The sequence below is a fragment of the Vanacampus margaritifer genome, chromosome 10, assembly GCF_051991255.1.
Source record: "Vanacampus margaritifer isolate UIUO_Vmar chromosome 10, RoL_Vmar_1.0, whole genome shotgun sequence".
NCBI lineage: Eukaryota > Metazoa > Chordata > Actinopteri > Syngnathiformes > Syngnathidae > Vanacampus > Vanacampus margaritifer.
This window is the reverse complement of record NC_135441.1, coordinates 20,171,903-20,191,185: the sequence shown is the minus strand read 5'-3', so window position 1 is coordinate 20,191,185 and position 19,283 is coordinate 20,171,903. Positions and strand designations below refer to the sequence as shown.

The 19,283-nt window shown below is 41.0% G+C and overlaps 2 protein-coding genes across 8 annotated transcripts in view; one reads left to right on the top strand and one right to left on the bottom strand.

The window, feature by feature from the left end:
• Window positions 1-14,078, top strand: part of rnf44 (ring finger protein 44) — a 29,240-nt gene extending 15,162 nt beyond the window's left edge. The window contains exons 1-11 of one of the 7 annotated variants that reach the window (XM_077577934.1): window positions 896-1,184; window positions 4,472-4,667; window positions 4,960-5,182; window positions 5,381-5,548; window positions 6,635-6,808; window positions 6,892-7,053; window positions 7,719-7,852; window positions 7,991-8,078; window positions 8,388-8,509; window positions 9,976-10,075; window positions 10,159-14,078. In XM_077577934.1, coding sequence (XP_077434060.1) covers window positions 4,561-4,667; window positions 4,960-5,182; window positions 5,381-5,548; window positions 6,635-6,808; window positions 6,892-7,053; window positions 7,719-7,852; window positions 7,991-8,078; window positions 8,388-8,509; window positions 9,976-10,075; window positions 10,159-10,224 — 1,344 coding nt within the window. In that variant the 5' untranslated portion in view covers window positions 896-1,184; window positions 4,472-4,560 and the 3' untranslated portion in view covers window positions 10,225-14,078. Of the gene's footprint in view, window positions 1-895; window positions 1,185-1,235; window positions 1,360-2,031; window positions 2,508-2,542; window positions 2,562-4,471; window positions 4,668-4,959; window positions 5,183-5,380; window positions 5,549-6,634; window positions 6,809-6,891; window positions 7,054-7,718; window positions 7,853-7,990; window positions 8,079-8,387; window positions 8,510-9,975; window positions 10,076-10,158 lie in introns of those variants that run through there. The other 6 variants (XM_077577940.1, XM_077577939.1, XM_077577937.1 and 3 more) reach the window with 6 other exon arrangements.
• A 41-nt stretch (window positions 14,079-14,119) lies between these two features.
• On the bottom strand, window positions 14,120-18,546 carry faf2 (Fas associated factor family member 2). Its single transcript, XM_077577941.1, has 11 exons — window positions 18,422-18,546; window positions 17,705-17,773; window positions 17,319-17,453; window positions 17,148-17,224; window positions 16,930-17,068; window positions 16,747-16,832; window positions 16,527-16,618; window positions 16,273-16,450; window positions 15,532-15,703; window positions 15,304-15,447; window positions 14,120-15,168 (listed from the first exon to the last, which is right to left on the bottom strand). Exons 1-11 carry the CDS (start codon window positions 18,482-18,484, stop codon window positions 14,986-14,988), a joined length of 1,338 nt encoding a protein of 445 aa, XP_077434067.1. The 5' UTR covers window positions 18,485-18,546; the 3' UTR covers window positions 14,120-14,985.
• Between the last annotated feature and the right edge of the window lie 737 nt (window positions 18,547-19,283).

Sequence of the window (19,283 nt, the reverse complement as noted above, 5' to 3'; positions counted from 1 at the left end):
CTGATTTCACAGCTCCTGCTCCAATTTACATAGGCCTATTTTGAATAGAGTGCAAAATATTGGACTTTTAATTAATATGCAGCAAAGCAACATGACTGGCTAACATTTGTCCCGGATCCACCTAATGCACAGAGGTTTCTTGTCTGACGTTGTGTTTCTCAACAGATCTTTGAATCGGCAAGCATTATTGCACCAGCAATATTGCTACATATTTTGCAGGAAGTGTGATCCAAGATGTCAAAGAAGCACAAGCACATGGCAATATTAGTTCATGTGGAATCAGTAAAATCTCTCACCGCGGGAAATTTCTACTGTTAACCCGCCATTGTCTTAAATATGGCAATATTTATTTTTATTTGAAGTGGACATATGGAAAAATGCTTGTTTACAAAATACTGTAGTGTCCTGTGGTATAAGGCAAAATGCCATTTTTGTTAAATTATTATCTTGTTAGTTATAGGCCTACCAAATCAACATCAAAGGTGAACGGAGAAAAAAAAAAAAAACTAAGTCATTTTCTCCCATGCAGACATCGTGCAACAAAGGGTTAATTGACGTATAGGGAAAAATTCACCCTGCAGGGACACCAGGCCTAATTTGCATAAATACCCTAGTAATTAAAAGTGATCAAGCAATTGGGAGTAAGATCAATTCATAAATTAAGGTGGTGATCTAAAAAAAAAAAAGATGAAGAAGCTAATTTGGGAAATCTACACAAAATAAACAGGCGAGTAAAACGAAATAAGCGATTTATAAACATTTGATTATTTATTTTACCAGTGCCTACATTTATTTTCGATTAAGTCTCTATTTATCGACTAATATAATTCTATCTTTAATTCGTTTAAAGCATGCCGAGTTCTGCAGACGTTCAGTTAAGGAAGTGCAAGAGGATCACAACGGTGGGCTGGACTACGACTTTCAAAACCAGAAAATGGCGTGTGCAGAATGAACACGGCTCGCTGCAAAGACATAAAGTCACATTGTGTGCACACACGCCGAGCTCTTACGAGATGTCTGACAGGATTTGTATTTTATAGCGCGTTTTATTTCACTGCACTGGTGGAAAATCACGGAAAGTTCCACGCGGGGACATCTAACCACCAGGAAAACGCTTGACTGACGAGATGTGAACATTGCAAGGGAAATAGCCAGCGATTGGATGTTTGCACATTAACAATCAGGTAATGACCACACGAGATACCGCGGTAGATTGCTAGAAATGTTGTTGAGACTGGAAATGAAGACGTGTTGTTATTATGGCGCTCATTAGGCTTAACCTCCCACAGCCCCTCCTTGTTTTGCTGCTGCTGGGTGCGATGTTGTAATGTTTACATCGAGCTAAAGAGGCTGTCATCGGTGAGCTACGTGGTTTGAAGTTTACTTGGATCCGATGATGGAATATGCTCTAAAGATTTGCAGTGAGGGTGCATATTAACTGTAAACACACAAAATGGGCCTGACAACGAGGCCTATAGCGATGATTGTTAAGATTGTTTTGGGCAATCCACTTTTGCCGGTGTGCAACATGTATAGCTGTGTATAAGAGCGGAAATAGAGGCTGGTTGTTGTCTTGGTCGCAAAATTACATAACCGACTGGATAGTCCTCAAAGGACACCGTGGCCACTCACGTAAACCGATTGGACCCATACAGTAACAATTTAAAATACTGTAGGATTAGAAAGAAAGAAAGGGCTGAAAATTTGTATGATTAATATTTTTACGCTTATTGAGGTAGCAACCATGTCGCTTCGAAGTGTCTTCAAACTGTGCAAATCATGTTGCGTTTGCTAGCTAGATTACAGTTAGTTTCACTGTAACTAATGTAACTGTTCTGAAAGTGTGTACAGTACTTGGACAACGTAACGTAGGCTCACTTTATCCACACGTCGATTGAACAAACATGCGCACACAAACAACACGTTTCTAGTTGAGCCACTTGTTTATCGCGGTCATCTTTTGTTTCCATGTAGGAAAACAAACGTTTGTTGGTACGTTGCAGCATATCGTTGTCTGGACGTCGGCTGTCTGTGTTTGCCGCTCTCCGATTGGCCAATACAAAGCGGGGGCGTGGCTTCGCCATAACAATGCAGTGTAGGGAACGTGCACGCGGCAAGCGGGATTTTCTTTCTTCGTTAGTTCGTTTATGAAAGAACGTCTTGCGTTTATTTTAACGTCATTAATGCTGTTTGGGGTACGTTACCACTAACGGGTGATTTTTTTTTTTTTTTTTTTAGTAATTCTGGGGAGTCGTAGCCCCTCGGCAGCAAACGGAAAGCGTCTGATAGCCGTCCAGTGTTAGCAAGCAGGACCGTCGGCCACTTTTTGGGATATATATGTCGAAGCAAACCGTTGTGGACTGACTTCGAGGGACAGTGTGCTATCGAGGGACTTAAGTCGTTCGGAGGCTGTCAGACTCAACGATACGTGGATGGGAGACTGCATTTTGCAAGCCGGAACACCTGCCATCTCCCCTTCTCACTGAGCACACAAACTAGCCACGACAGTAAGCGCTCAAGCTACACCAACTCGTTTTATGATTTAGCTCCGTCCATGCCATGTGGGTGTACAACTCTTATTTTGAGAGCCTTGTTTTTGTTTTTAGCACAGATGTCCCGAGGTTACGCGTCTGCTTGTCGACTGTCCTTGCTACTAGCCCGTTGGACAAAGCGTTAGCATAGCTTTGCTAACGTAGCTAGCTCATCTCTCCTTCAACAGGGGACGTTGACTTGTCCCGGCAGATAGGAGCTCTCAGCAGCCGACGAGGTCCTGCTTCCAGGACAGCGGGTTCGTGTGTGCACAGCTTTGTACGGTACTCTGAAAAGGCGGCGCAAAAGTAAAGTGGAGTGAAACGGAAGGGAAACGAGCGCCGCTACAGCTTTTGTTGTTGCTTTGTCTGGTGAGCACATGGCTTCCATGTTTTTGTTCAGCCATGTAACAGCGACCCCTATTTAAGAACACAGGACGGACATTGGTTTTAAATTACTACAGTATTTTGCACACCCATTGATGAATATAGTACTGCTGATTTTTACAATTAAGAAATTTCATTTGCGTCAGTTTGTGCTCTTTCATTTGTAATATGTTAGGTTTAATTCGCCACCTGTAGAACCAGCAATATTGCCATTTGAAGATGAAAAATGTGAACTGTGAGTAATAGATGCAGACAAGGCTGTCGTCTCTTTCAGTTATAAAATTCTGAATTTGAATCTCAATTTAGATTTTCTTTGTGTGACGTTTGTATGTTCTCCCCATATTTCCTACAGTTCACTGATAATGGCTCAGTTATGGCTTGTGGTTGGAGACAGCTTCTGACCCCTCCAAGTTGTTGTTAAGCACAGCCACATTTGAGGGTTGTCAGTAACCACTGTGGTCGCAATGTTCATGAATTTTGCTCCACTTAGAGTCCTCCTGTAGCTCGACTGTGAAGCAAGTTAATGAGCACCAGTACTAAAAGGGGACCAATAAATGAACGAATGGCCCCTAATCTTCAAAGTGCTTTGATTCTGTAAGTGCAAATCAGTGACGTGATTACAACCAGCACAAGGATGAGACCTTGCATGATGCTAATCGGGCTGTAATGGTCAGAGTGGAGGTATTATTTAAATATGAATGATTGTGAAACCAAACACACCATTGTTTATTTCAGGCATTAGTTTTCTCCTGAGAACGTGCACGTTAAGCTAATAGAAGACACTAAAATGTCTTGATTGTGTATATGTGCCCTGTGGTTGGCTGGTGACTCTGCCTCTCGCCTAAAGTCATCTGGATAGGCTGCTAGCCTATCTAAACCCAAGTGAGGACAAGCACTATTGAAAATGGATGGGCAAACAGCCACAACATGGTGTTTCACATGCACAACGGGGCAGAATCCACCACTGCATCAAAAAGCCTGCTCTTGCTGGATTGAAATATATCCATTTATATTGGGGAGATGCTAGCTCATCTATGAGGATGTGGCCTATAGTGCTAGAGGGGCATGGTTTAAGTCTGGTAGTGTAACGTAAAAGTCATTGCTTCCTGGCTAATGTGATTTGGTTCTATATATCGTGTACAACACATTTGAGTTAAATTACGCTGCGTAAAGGTGAACTTGTGGCGGTTGCTATCAATGATAAGCCGCAGATTTGTTGTGGAAAACCAATTACAAAAAAAAACACACACAAAAAACAGATAATTATACTATACCTGGACGTGACGTCAACAAAATACCAGAGCCTCACTAACCCTCTTTGTCCCGGTGAACAGACGTCTAAAATTATAAACTAGTAGAATCTATGCCAAAATCCAACCTGAGGCAGTTATTGGGAATGATATTGTGATGTAATTCACAGCCCAGTCTTACTTGCAAGACCTCTAGTTCAACAATTGCTTTTTATTTTTTTCCCCGATCTTCCGTGCTACGGGTTAGTCATGTGCTTTTTTGTATGAGTTACTAAAAACTTTTTTCTTTTCTTTTTTTTTTTACAGGGTTAAGACAATCGGAGGCAACATCCAAGTGCCTCCTCCACTGTGTAGTTTCCTTTCCCAGAGAGTGACTCGTCTGCACGACGTCACCAATGCGACCATGGGAAGTAGCAGTAAATAGGCTGCCCCCAACAGCCCCCTTGAACCCGAGGAGGTTCCTTGGAGAGCCCTGTAACGCCCCTGTGCATCTCAGGAGAAGGTACAGTTGAATACAATATTTGGCCGTTTTTTTTTTTTTTTGGTCATTATTTTATGTGAAATCAAACTGTACCGTGTTTCGGTGCATAGATGGATCCATGCAAGTTTTGACTGTTTAAACTGTTTGAACACGTAATTGTTTATAATTTCCATTATGGTTATGTTTACCCCTTTAACTTATGGACGGATTTATATTGAGTTTGCATGTGGTCATAAAACCAATCCTACTGTACATAGAATAGAATCATTGGTGTGATATCTTGTATCTTTTTTTTTTTCTTCTGGTCTTCTAGCCCACCGGTGAGACGCCAGTGGGGGCTACGAGACAGGCCTGTGCTGCACACTTCCCTGGTCCAGGATGAGAATCTCCATCATCTGCTTTTCACCCAGCATCACCAACAGGTTCCTTTAGATGAATCCAGACAATACAGCCACACCAGCACAGCGCCACGCATGCTTCATCCTGCGGCCCACCTGCCCCAGCAGAACCCCATCATGGTGGATCTACACGAGCAGGTAGCACATCAGGAAGTACTTGATGCTCAAGATGGCGAGTTAAACAAATAAAAAAAACCTTGCCCAAATAAGTCGTGTTCATATTTTTCTCCAGTATATTTGAGGTGCATTCCATTTTTTGAAGTGGACTGCAAAAGTGGGGGTTAGACAGAGGCCACGATTTATTCTACCATTAATCTCTGTCCACTTCTATTTCAGATGCCCCAGGGATCTGTTCCAATATCTTACACTGTTACAACGGTGACGACCCATGGATTTCCCATCCACACTGGGCAGCCTTTACCAGGGTGCAACACTCAGCAGCTCCCAGCATGCTCGGTAATGTTCAGCGGACAGCTCTCTCTGCTCTGCTGCCTTCCTCCTCCTGTGAGTTTGAAAGGGGAAAGCCCAAATGTCAGTGGCTTTCATGTAGCACGCGATAGCAACCGTGCAGTCTGTCCTGTGCAGAATTTCCTGATAAGCTACAAATGTGTCTTGTGAAATAGCAAAATTAGCGGCATGAGTTTGTTGTCGGTGAAAATATGTCAACTTAAGCTGTGTTTGGTGTTGCCTGAACATGCCTGGCGTTGTGGCAACACTTGTCAGTGCCGTGTGATTTTATGTAATATGTCACTTCATGTGTGTTTTTATCACATGCTTTTCAACAGGGTTGTGCGATGTGTCAAACATGTGCAAATTGTCCACTGTTAGCTGAGCAAGTGAAAGAATTGGCGTGTGAGAATCGGATTACTTTTTGCTGCTAAAAAAAACCTCTTAACAGAATATTTAATATTTGACATTTTCTGGGCTTGATATCTTGTTAAAGCCGATCCATTCAATTTTAGCCAATCAGAAACCTGACAAAAGTCATTTCCTGGTGCAAAATGGGTAAACCAAATGCAAATTATCTTATTTAAAAAAAAAAAAAAAGTGGTGTATTATCTATTAATAGGGATGTTCGATACCACTTTTAGACCATTACCATTATGAGTGCTCCACTTTTTAGTGGTCACCGATGTCAAGTAGCAATACCACTAGTACCTTTGATAAATATTATTTTCCCCAAAACAATGACAGATAATTCTAAAGAAAAACTTTCATATGACCAAATGGCATTTTCCTTAAAATTGTCTATCCATTAATATTTTTTCTCAAGGGGGAGTTGTGGCATAGAGTGGATGCAGCTCATCATCCCATAAATGACTACATATTGTTCTTCTTCCCACAAACTCAAATTCTTAGTGATCAGATAATTGATGAATCACCTGTTGTGCCAATCCCTAGTTTCAGTAAGATGAAGTCAGCAAATTATAGACTACGAATGTCATGGCTTAACATGTGTCCCATCGCCCAGCCCTACCTAAAACATGTTTTCAGCTGAATTTTTAGGCCAAGTGGAGGATGTCACAAATCGTGTGCGAGAGGAATGTTGCATAAAAATGGTTCTTTTTGTGTGCTTTTGTCCCCTCTCAGCTCATACAGGCATGCACCATGCAGCATATGCCGGTGTCTTACCAGGCCTTCCCACCCCTGATCTCCAGCGAACATTTTGTATTGCACCCGAGCCCATCCGTACCCCCCCACCAGCCGCCGCACCTTACTCCTCTGAGCCAGTTTGTCCCTTTACAGCCTCAGCACCCACGCATGGTGAGTAGTCCGCAGCCACCAGCGCCAACTGTGCGGTCACTGTTTGCTACTTACGCCATTTGTATTTATCGCCCCTGTGTCAGCCTCTACAGAGGGTAGAGAATGAAGTTGACCTAAGAGGGGACCAGCACCCATTAGGATCCTTCTCCTACCCTCCGTCACATCACCCACCAGCGCTGCCTCCTTCTCTGCCCATACAGTATCTTCCTCAAGAGCCTCTGCATCAGGAGCTTCCCTTCGGAGTGGTAAGACACTAGTATTTTTACTAGGGGTGTCCAAATTTTAGTGTGTTAATTTAAAGTTTCTTTAATGCCACACGCATTTTTAACGCCAGATTAATGACCGGCCCTTACTTGGATAGCCTGTACTGGAGGGATTCCAGTCGCTACGCAGCAGACACATCCACGTCAAAATTAAGCAGTAATAAATTGGATAATAATGCATATATTTGTTGGGGTCAAGTTGTATTTTACAATTTTTAAAATGTGCAGAATTTCACAACTTTTAACTGTTAAAGGTTAGATAGCTCTTAATATGAAAAGAAAAATGCACGGAGCTGTCACCGTTTTACAAATGCAATTATGCCATCTAGTGGCAGAAAAATGACCAGCACAAATCAATATACTCGTTTTTAACAGTACAGCACATCTTTTTAATTTTAACTCAATTTTATGAATTCTTATGAAATGACTGTATCAATGACTAAAAGATGCAGTCATATATATTTATTAGTTTAACATTTTTTTCCACTTTTATGTTAACAAGAGTATAAAACTTGGGGAAAAAAATATACATTTAGAGTGAGTTAACTATTGAAGTCATGTAATTAATTACGATTCAAAAATTGAATCGCCTGACACGCCTACTTTTTACACCGCTTCTGTTTGTGTGTTCACAATCTACATTCTAGTTATGTTTGTCCCACCAGCCATATCCCCACATGCTGCCCCGGCGAGCAAGTGGGCAGAGATACCGGCTGCAGCAGCCCCTCCCTCCTCCCCCGCCGCCCCCATCCTACTACCCGGGCTTCCTGCCTTACTTCCTGTAAGTGTACTGTGGACCATGTTTATTTCTTAAGAGCATCAACTCTTAAGTTACCAGTGCACACAGATGACATTTTACAGCTGCGTGTGTCAGTGGCGAATGCTTTTACAAGGATTGCATTTCAATGTTTTTTTGCAGTTCAATGCTTCCTGTGCCTCCAACCGCAGTGGGCCCAGCCATCAGTCTCGACCTTGATGTGGATGATGTGGAAATGGAGAACTATGAGGCTAGTTTACGCCTTGGCTTACGTTTTATATGAAGATATTAGAACACATGATTACGTACAGTAGTTCCAACACCCCATGGAATGACAATACACAACAATAACGTGATAATGAGAAGCATACAGTATGTCATTCATGCACATCTGGACTGACTTCATAGAGAAGAATATGCCTCTCCTATTTGTTTTTCCCTAATAGGCAGCCATAAAGACAATAAAAGCAATTTACTCACAGAAGCAGCACTTCATTAAGTACACTTTCAGAACCCCGCACGAAAACACAAGCCATTAAACGGTGGATTTTCCCTGCAGGCTTTACTGAATCTGGCCGAGAGGCTGGGCGAAGCGAAACCTCGTGGACTCACCAAGGCCGACATTGAGCGACTTCCATCCTACAGGTTCAGCTCAGAGAGTCATCTGTCTGAGCAAACGCTGTAAGACTTCTCTTTGCTTTTATCGTGTTTTTCGGTGTGCTGCACTCGAGCGATGATCTCATTGTGTCATGCGATGTCTGTTTTGATTACTACATTTAGCAATATTAGGTTGTCATTGGAATTGTTGGTTGCATAGAATATCTATATACGATATTCAGTGTACTAAATTACTGTGGATTTTGGCAACATGAGTCTTGAGAGGTTGGGCTAATGTAGAATGTGTATTTTTAAACTCTTCTCGCCGGTGTAGAAACTTTTGGAGGAAACACCTGTGTGCCGCTTTTGCCGTGTACAGTCAAGCGCAAAACAATAGATGTTTGTTTAAAAAAGAAGAGAGAAAGAGTGAAGGTCAAACCATTTTTACCCTCTCGTGGATTTGTTATGAAACAGTTGTGAACATGTGGACCAGATCAATAAATGAGAATGAGGAGTAAATAAGGAAGCATGTGACACATTAAGAAGAAGAAAAAGGGAACAGACAAATAAATGCTAACCCCTAAGCCAGGGGTCAGCAACCGTTACTGACAAGAGACATTTTAGGCCAAATAAATAACACATGAAAAAAAAAAAAATTCCCGACATTTTTGCTATCAATTTTCTGACATTTTGGGGGGGCAATTTTGTGGATATTTTATGTAAATTTTGGGGATTCTTTTGTTTTTGTGCATTTTATGGTTACTTCTTGAACGTTTTCTTTTCTGCCTTTTTTATGTATTTCTGTGTATCTTTCCTTTTTGGACATTTTTAGGTAATCTACTGTTCATCTGTTTTTCTGACAACCTAAAGATTTGGATGACATTTTTTGAACATTTAACTATTCATTTTTATCTAAATCATTCATTTGGAGAATATTTTATCTAAAAAAGTATGTAAATTTATATATATATATATATATATATATATCTATATCTAAGCTAACGTGAAATAGTAACGAGTAACGAGACACCAGAATAACTGCTTGGGTAGCCAACTATGAACATGTTAATTATATTAATAGGTATTAACTCTTTGACTGCCAAAAACGTTAAATAACGTTTAGTAAAATCCTAGGGAGGAGTGCCAAAGACGTTAAAAGATGTTTGTTTCAAAACAGAGGTGAAACTAACCATTTTCTATTGTTGATTACTGAAAAACGGAATAAGGTAGAAACAAACTTTTTATTTCTGATGAAAGATGAGAGTCCAATATTTCATTTAGTAGTATGTGTGTTTCCATAGTCCAAACACATCATTTTCTGTGGACCTTGAAAGATCAGTCAAAATGCTTAAATCGGCTGGCACCCACGGCATCCCTTTTCTGAAAACGGCTGGCAGTCAAAGAGTTAATAATAATTAAGTAAATTCATATTTATCGAGCTAGAAAATAATGGAAACGGCTACACAGTAAGCATGCGTATACATCTATTTTATTTTTTTACATAAACTGTATGTATTTACATGCTGTTTTTGTTTTGTTTTTGTCCTCAGGTGTGTTGTGTGCTTTAGTGACTTTGAGTGTAGGCAGCTACTCCGGGTATTACCCTGCAACCACGAATTCCACGCCAAATGTGTGGACAAATGGTTAAAGGTAAGACGACATCGTCGGCACGCCGTCAATTCTGTCTTGCGATTGGCGTGTTGGTATGTGACCTCCCTCCGCTTGACTTCCAGACCAATCGCACTTGTCCCATCTGCCGAGCCGACGCGTCGGACGTGCACCACCGGGAGGCGGAGTGAGCGCCCGAGAGGAAAAAAGTTTCACCCACGCCAGAGTTAGTCGTAAAGCTGTGGACACTCGCCACTAACTAACCACAGCTAACAACCCACTTCCTAAATAATAAGCAATCCGGGGATGGTTCTCGGAGCCCCCAGTACCTCTGCTGTGCTTCATTTGTCCCGAGTCTTCTTGTGAAAAAAAAAGAAAAGAAAAAAGGACGGAGCGCTAGGATCACCAGCTGGTCCTTTTTCTGGCCTCCCCACTTCCTTGTTGCAGATTCCAAAGAGTTTCCCCACCCGTGCGCATTATTTGCTGCTTTTGTTTACAGGGTTGCATTAATTGAGTTAAGCGGGATTCGTTGAGGACGGAGGGCTGGACGCGATGAAAGACTTTTAATAGAAACGCGTGGAGAAAGAGGCACCATAGTTGCATGTTAGTGTTGGCAAAAAGGAGTTCTTCATATATATGTGTTCTGCAATACTCAATTGATCATTTAGCCCACCTTGTGTTCCGCCTGAGCTTTTCGACTGCAAGTGATGCGCGTCTGCCACACGACCTTCTCTGGAACGCGTGTTTCCAAAAAAAAAGATGTCTTGGATTCACGGACCGGATCATTTCAAGGTCATCTAGCATAACTGCACAAGTGCTACATGGCTAGCTAGCCTCAGCGTGCACGCACACGCGCGTGCGCGTTTATCCTGTTCACAGAGCCAATGTATTGCGTAACCACTGAATACAGGGCGGCATGCTCGGATTTGCATGTACTGTTGATTCCGACTAGCAATATTTAAACCAAGCATTACCACCAAAATAAGTCAACTTGAGAAAGGAAAAAAAAAAAAAAAAGCATACTAAAAAGAACGGCTTGCTTATGTGGGAAGACGAGCATTACGGCGCGCTGATGTCCGTGCGGACAGCAATATGTTGCAAAGGGGCGACTTTTGAATGGACTTTTTCATCTTCCAGTTTGAGGAAGATGTGGCCGTCAATGTTTGTTTTGTTTGTTTGAGCCAAATCCAATATATAGATATCGCCTACTTTTTCCAGATGTTAGACCTGCCTTCTTATATGACCTTGACAAGCACAAACCGATTACTAATCCTGACAAATACTGTGTCATTTTCACCGTTTGTAAAAGGTTTTATTTATTGCTTTGTAATCTTTTGGAGAAAATGCGTTGAAGGAATGCGCCGGGAGTATTAGCGATGTTTGTGTTTGTATTGTGGTCATCAGCTTAAATGGGAAATCAACTTGACAAATTTCTTGACAATATGTTCTATGCAACCCCTGTAGTCAAAATATGATATTGTGAATGCTATTGCGTTTGTGGAATGTGAATTAAGGAGCAAAAGCTGTTTTTATATCTTTCTCAGGGGGGCAGCCATTTTGCGTCTTGCTGTCAACTGAAAATGACATCACAGTTGCTCAGGGCTGAAGTAAGAACCAATCAGCTTGCAAATAGTCACATGGTTAACCTCAGAAAACTGCTGAGCCGTGATTGGTTGTTACTTGAGTCCAGAGCAAATGTGATGTCATTTTCGGTCGACGGCAAGTGGCAAAATGGCCGCCGCCTGCTGCTTCGTTCATACTCCACAAACAAAATACTAATCAAAATGGCTTGTTGAGACTGGTAGGGGCTCGTACAACATTTTATTATAAAGAACATTTTTAGGCTGATTTTCACTTTCACTTGTTCACTGCCAGCCCACTAAAAATGGATCTTTGACGTCTATAGTCGTCATTGGCAGTGAACGAGTCTGATTGGTGGTATAAAAAAAATAAATAAGTGTATGTATAACTTGCGTGTGAATGCTTTTAGATTTGAAGACAGAAGAATGTCGTAGAAGTCACTGGAAACACTGTTGGACTTCTACTTTACTGCTTGTGTTGAAACTTATGAAAAAAAAAATAGTAAGCACTAACAGGCGGTTTATAAGCGTTGCTTTTACGTGTAAAGGGATCTTGCCTTTTTCTTTACTTCAGTGTCTTAAGTGAATGTGAGTCTTTGACGTGTGTGCCATCTTTAAAAGAAAAAGAAAAAAACGAAGCCATTTAATGAGTTCTACCCACAGCTTTGAGAATTAATCTACGTGTACATACATATCTATTCGCAGGCTATACTGTATTGTATGTAAAAAAATAAAATAAAAAAAACTCAGGGCCACTCGGTATATGAGGATACAGGACAAGAAGAGTCTGTGTCAAATGGGAAGGATGCCATGAAACGGAGCTATCGGAATTTTATCTTTTCGGTCATTTTTTCCTCTGACCACGAATAATTTAATGTAAGCGGTTATTATATCCTCTTCTGTCTGAAATAGTACACCGTTTAAAAAACCAGGCATGTTTTCAAAAGAAAAGAGAAGAAAAAAAAGGCAACATACAGAAGTCATTTTACAAACCAGTTTGACTATTTGCTGTGGTCCAACTTTTCAATGTGCGCACACTCCTACCTAATCACTCCAGAAGGTGTTTGCATGCTTAAAAAAAAATTATATTAAAAAAAAAAAAAAAGAGCAAGCGCGTGAAGGATAGCTTCCGATCTGCCGGGGACCTGTTTAACGGTGCACAATATGCATGCTTGTCATCCAGTTCCAACTTCTGGAGGTTCGGATCGGATCGCTCAGCTGATAACTGCCATGCATTGTACTGCACATATTTCTAATACAACTGAATGACTACAAGATTTTATCGCGCTAACTTCATTTTGTTTTTTTTTGGGGGGGGGGGTGGATGGCGCTGCTCCATCAATACTTAACATGCGTTGTGTTGCTGTTCTTGCCCTGATGACTGAAAAACAACCTGCTCTGAGACTACTGTAGTTTGATCAAAAAGCCATAGTGACAAGGTGCTAGATGTTCCGCTTTTAGCTACAAGGACTCACTCGCGTGAATGCAATAGTTTTGTCATGGATCTTCTCATGTATTCTTAAAAGCATGTTATACTAATACCCCAGTGGAAATCATTATAATTATAGTTTTAAGGGTTTAAAAAAAAAAAAATCTTTAAGTGTTGTCATACATATTCCAGTGTAGTACTGTAACTGCCTCTCAGGCACTTGCTCTCAGTGTATCAATATCTTAAAATGTATTGTTCACATGTACTTCCATGTTGATATTAGCGCTTATTTTTGGGAGTATTCAATTGACATTATCCAGCTTACCCCACTAATTAAAAATTGATTTAAAAAAAAAAAAATCTCCCACTGAAGCCGTTTATGATTAAGACAACACAGAATAGAGTCTTGTAGTCTTTCTGTTAAATTTCTTCAATAATCTCACAGCTTGTCTGGTGCAAAAAAAAAAAAAAAAGTGTTCCAATAAGCAGCTAAAAATTGTTTGGATTTGTGATTGATTGCTTTGTAGATGCCATTTATGGTTTACCAATGATTTTTTTTTTTTTTTTGCTGTGGTGGGGTCGTGGTTTACTGTTCTTACCCTCCCCGGTCGTTAATGGGGTCCTCGGCCCACCCACCAACAGAGCCAGGGGCACGTGTTGTGTGTTAGGCAGATATATTTTGCTTTGGTACTTGCACATTTACAGTTACCTCATTTTTCCATGTTTGTATTGCGGGGGGTGGGAGGATGGAAACTAATATATATATTTACACACACACATATATATATATTACATAGAGGAAATGGTTTGTTAAATTTTTCATTCCATTGGAATCATTGTTTGTAGCATTTAACACGAACTAGTTAGTGTATTATATGCATCTGTATACTGTTTGAACTTTTTAAGATTTGTACTTTTTTTAAATGAAAGTTGCTAGTTATGCTTTACCAAGTAGTGCAATCATTTTTTTTTTTTTCAATTGTTGTGGCTGATTGGAGAGGGTTGTTCACTAATAAATGTATTACGTATACCAATATGACGCTTGCCTCATTTCAAGCTGTGATGCAATCACGAATGTTCAATAAACCCACATTTAATTTATTTATTTTTTTAATTTATAGTTGGGGAAATGACATCTTTACAAGAGCGTATTTGGATGGTACAAGCAAAATGTTGGTGAGTGATGGCAGACTAGCAGAGCATGCCACATATGGGGTGGGGGCGGGTCAGCTGTGGCCCCTTTTTGTGATGAGCTTCAGTCTGCTTTGCAGTCAACAGGGATCTGGTCTTTAAATGACACGTGAATCAGGGGGGGGGGATTCCATGTTTATGAACACTTATGTACATGTCACTCATTTAAAACAGGGTTCCCATATTTCCTTTTAAGTCTAAATGTGGCTCCGTCTTAAGAGTCAGAGGTTAAAAACAAAAACAAAAAAACATTTCAAACGAGTGTCCAATCTGAAACTTTTTTTTTTTACAAGACTAAAACAAAACCTGAAAGTCCTTCAAGTGGATCAATAGATACACTAAGGTAATTTTGGTCATGCGTCTGGTTTAGCAAGAGGCTCGGCTTCTAAGTGGAGGAATCGCCCGCCTCTGCAATGAGTCGTGTGGATGAAGACCAGATGAACGGGCAGCTGATACATATGAGATGAGACCTCTGTGGATGGAAAGGGCTCAAGGAAGAACTTCAAGAAATATTTATTTAATAAAATTCAAGACTTTCCAGGCTATTGGGAACCCTGTAAACACAGGTCAACAACGGCTGCCCAAGGGGAGTTTTACATGTTTCCAGATTTTTACTCGATGATCCCATAGTGGCCATTCAACAAAAAAAAAAAAAAAAGGACAAAGGGCGAGGGAGGTTGGGTACGGCTGGGCATCGGAGAGACGGTGTTCCCGAGACAGAAGCGGCATGAGGTCTTTTTGTTTTGTTTTTTTCAATCGTCCGTAAGATCCTGAACAAAAAGGACCTCGGAACGGCTGAGTCCCGCCTCTTTCAGCGTGGGGGGGTTGGGCTGCTCCTCGGTTGGAAGGCAGGGCAGCACTCGGCGAGGGAAGTTGGTGACGATCTGAAACTTCTCCGGGCTTTGTTTCAATGAGAACAGGAAGTCATAGATTACCTGAGAAATTAAAAGGAGGAGCCGTATTGTAAGTGCTACCAAAGAAATTGAGCAATTTTGTAGCTTCAACTTTTTTTCCCATGAATGTCAAGTGGTGAATTCAAAAGAATATATATTTAAAAAAAAAAAACTCACTGTAAGCGACTGCCCGAAGAGGAATCGTCTTTCCACGCGCGTGTCATTGGGCATCTTGAACATTATTTTCACACTATCCGGATCGTCTGAAAGCGGCTCAGGCGGGAGACATTCCGATTTCCTCTCCTTCTCCTCTTCCAGTGTCTGGCGGAAAAAAACATCACAGCATGACGCCGATTGGTCATTTATCGGACGGGCTAATGAGTAGTGACGCACGGCGAGACTCACTCGTCGTTTCCTCTCCTCAGCCAGCGCGCACTGCCGGACCTTCTCCTCCTCTTGCCTCACTTGCTCCTCCTCCTCTCGCTTCTTTCGGTCCTTCTCCTGGTCGGCGCGGAGGGACGCCTGGTACGCCTCGTCTTGCTGTTGTCTTAGCACCTGGGTTTGACTCCTCTCCTCCCTGAAAACATAAAAACATTCACCCACAGTGAACCCAAGTTATATCACAGATTTTCAAGCAATCTTTTTTACTTTTTTTTTTTAGGTCTAAGTGGAATTGAGTTTGAAATACAATGACTCCTTCCATTGCGGTTTCCGGGTTCACAGTCCCATCTCTCATCTAACTTGGATGTAATTCCACTGTCAACCACTAGATGAAGGCACACTAGTTTGACAGCAACAAACTATACAAACAAAAAGTGTCAGCACAGCCTAGTTTTTGTTGAAAATTAATGAAAGTCATCCTTTGTAATCCTGCTTTTTATGCCTACATAAAGTAACGACTGATCCATTTTATAATGTACAGTGGACGTCCAATAACTTGCAGTTCAGCATCCACATATTTTCAGTTTTTTTTTTAATTATTATTTTAATATGGTTAAATATTTTTGGGAGGTTTTTTTTTTTAATCCATTTTATGACAATTTTTCATGGAAAACGCATAATGAATGTTTCTCAGGGTTTTTAAAAAAAAAAAAAAAAATTTTTTTTGAGGGGGTGGGGTCATTGAATTCAATTCAATATCAGTACCGTTCAAGGCGCTCGGACATCAGATATGTTTGGTTGGCCTCCATAATGAAGGTGAGTTGACTGACGAAGTCCTCGGGCTGGATGAGACCTTCGAGTCGGCCGACCACTGTCATCTTTCGGTCCTTCAGCATGATCATGGCCAGGAATGGATAAGTGTTCTCCCGTAACGCTTGAGAAACTAAATGGGGGGTGGGGGGGGAAAAGCATTTATGAGTCCAATAGGAACCAATCTTTTTCTTTTTTCTTTTTTCTACCTCTGTAGCCCTCAGGCTTGCTTGTCGAGCACGCCCAAAACAGCATTTGGGTATTGACGAAGGTCACCACCTCTTCTGTACATAAAGTGGAGCTGCAGAGAGTGACACAGAAGCACAAATGTAACCTTTAAAAAACTTTTTAATGATTCGAGAGCATCTTCAAACAGCAGAACGCTAACAAGCGCATGACTAAAACAAGCATCGACATCAAGACACATACCGGCAAAACTCATCAGTGTCTTGATGATCGTCTCCATGAAGGTACACTAAAAGGTAGCGGAGCTCCCTTTTGGCATCATTTAACGCCTGTCAACACGTGGAAGTCACACTAAACAACTGGATTCTACAAAATCGACAGAATTCTGAACCAATGGGTGAAAATCAAGGAAATCTCTCAACTCACCTGGCTGTACGCTCCCTGGTAAAAAACTGGATGTGAGCGACCGTACTTTTCCTCAAAACTACGAATAAATGAAACAACATCCCCGACGGGGTCTGTAACGCGACCGCGGGGGTCCGGCCTCACGAACCGCAGGGCAAACCTGGAAGGTTAAAGACGGTGCCCGCCTGTGACCTTTCCCATCAACTCCACATGCATATGCGATCAGTCGTTCTTCTTACCTGAATATGTCCAGAAGTGTGTAATATGTAAATCTGAAAGGAAGCATTATCAAGTAATAACTCCATCCTAGTAAGCCCTGAAAAAAGCAAAGACAATGAAATCAATGAGTGGACAAACACAAAAACGGGATTTTAAAAATGGCAAATCTGAACCGGTTCATGATGACCTACCCTGGGTTGTGGCCTGGACACGATATAACTATATACTCTGTGGTCTGTTGTGTTGACCTGTAATGGTCTAGATGGCGGAGGGTTGAACACACTGGGCACGCCTTCCTCCTCATTGAGCCTGTCTTGTACTGCAGCCTGACAGACGAAAATGAATGAAGGGTAATGTTTTGAGGTCATAGTTTTGGATATGCAGTATTTAAAGTTGTAATTACTAAAACAGACAACTACTGGGGGAGGGGAAACAAAATAAATAAATCTGACTTTCAATCAACAACAAATGCTTTACCGTTCTTAACGTCTATAAATACACAAACAAAATTGAGCATTATCTTTATAAAGACAAAATGTTTGTGGCTGACACCTAACTATCATATGAACGCTTTTACCTCAATGTTCCAGTTATGCTGTTCTAATGTCCTTCGACATTGATCGATTGATTCCAAGCCAGTAAGGTCCTGTCAGAAACAGAATAAATGTGTCAAGTAGACAAGCACAAATGTTACATGACAGACATGCACAACTAACAATAAACAAAGCAACATTTAAAAGCATGTAGCAGGAACATTTAGGTTAGCTGAGGAGTTGCTAGCTCTAACTGCCCATCAAGGAAACTGCAGGATGGTACAGTTCGAAGGGTGGGTAAAATGATCGTGTTGGGCCATTTTCATTATAAGGACACAAAAATGTCTTCAAAGACACGTGTCAAAACTTTAGTGACAGCTCAGTCCTGACTGTAGTAAGAAACTAAACTCGTCGAAACAAGGAGTCGGCGATGTAGTGACACCAAAGCCAGGATTTAAGCAATCCAAATCTAAAATAATGTTTAGTTAGCACCGGAATATTACGTCGGGGGTTCTAATGAAGCCGCAAGCGATCGTCTGCGGTTCAAATCGTTACAACCTCGTTTAAAGTCCGCTAACTTGTAAGATATGCAAGCTAATGCTAGCTTGGGCTCTAACGTTAGCTCTGAAGTTGACCAGTATCGAAGTTGACGATGGGGGGAAAAAAGCTTCAAACACTGACAGTTCGCACTCGACGAGGATGCCCCATTGTATGATGCCGTAAACTAACCTGCTTCGGGTCGTGTATTAGACCTCGTTTACCTGAAATTGGAGGAGTTTTTCGGTCTGCGCCTGCGATAATTCTGGCTCCTCTGGCGCCGCCATCTTAGCTCGCCAATCACCTAGCAAGGCTCAGCAACGTCAAAGCAGGAATTCGCCGAGCTCGGCTGACACCTAGCGGCCTGGATGATGAAACGCTCCCATGAACCAATCAAACTAACGGAAACTCAAGCGTCAGCAATTCACTTTTATTCATTTGTTCTTGAATCCAACACAAAAATAAGAAATGTGCCCATTTCCATTATTATATTATATTATAATGCTCGGGTTTGCAATTAATTCAACATTTCATAAAATAGAGAGAAAATTACATGTCTATGTGAATTTCTATTTTTCATTTTCGGATTGACTAGCCAATTATTAAAATAAATTAAGTTAAAAAAAAAATGAAATGAACTACATTTATTTACTTTATGAATATTTTACTTCATTCACAATAAATTAACCATTTACAGTATTTAATTTGTTTAACTTTTTTTTTGCGGGGGGGGGGGTCTCAACTAACCCAAGTCTATCTCAGATGACTTTAGGATTTCAAGTGGGGTACACCCTGGACTGGCTGACGGTCAATCACAGGGTACATATACACAAACAATCATTCACATACATGGAGAAAGATGCTAACTCCTCACAAACAGTTTTACTTCCGGTGTGATACAATGTGGATATTTGTTAGGCTCTGACAATATATATATCCTCAATCGTTTCTTTTACTACCTTTCAACTTTAATATTGTCTACCAAAGGTAGCCCCATATGTTAAATGGGCTCTACTAACTACCCAGTCACTACTTTGAGCGAATAAAATTGTAAAAAATATTAAACAAATAACATGGAAGTGTACA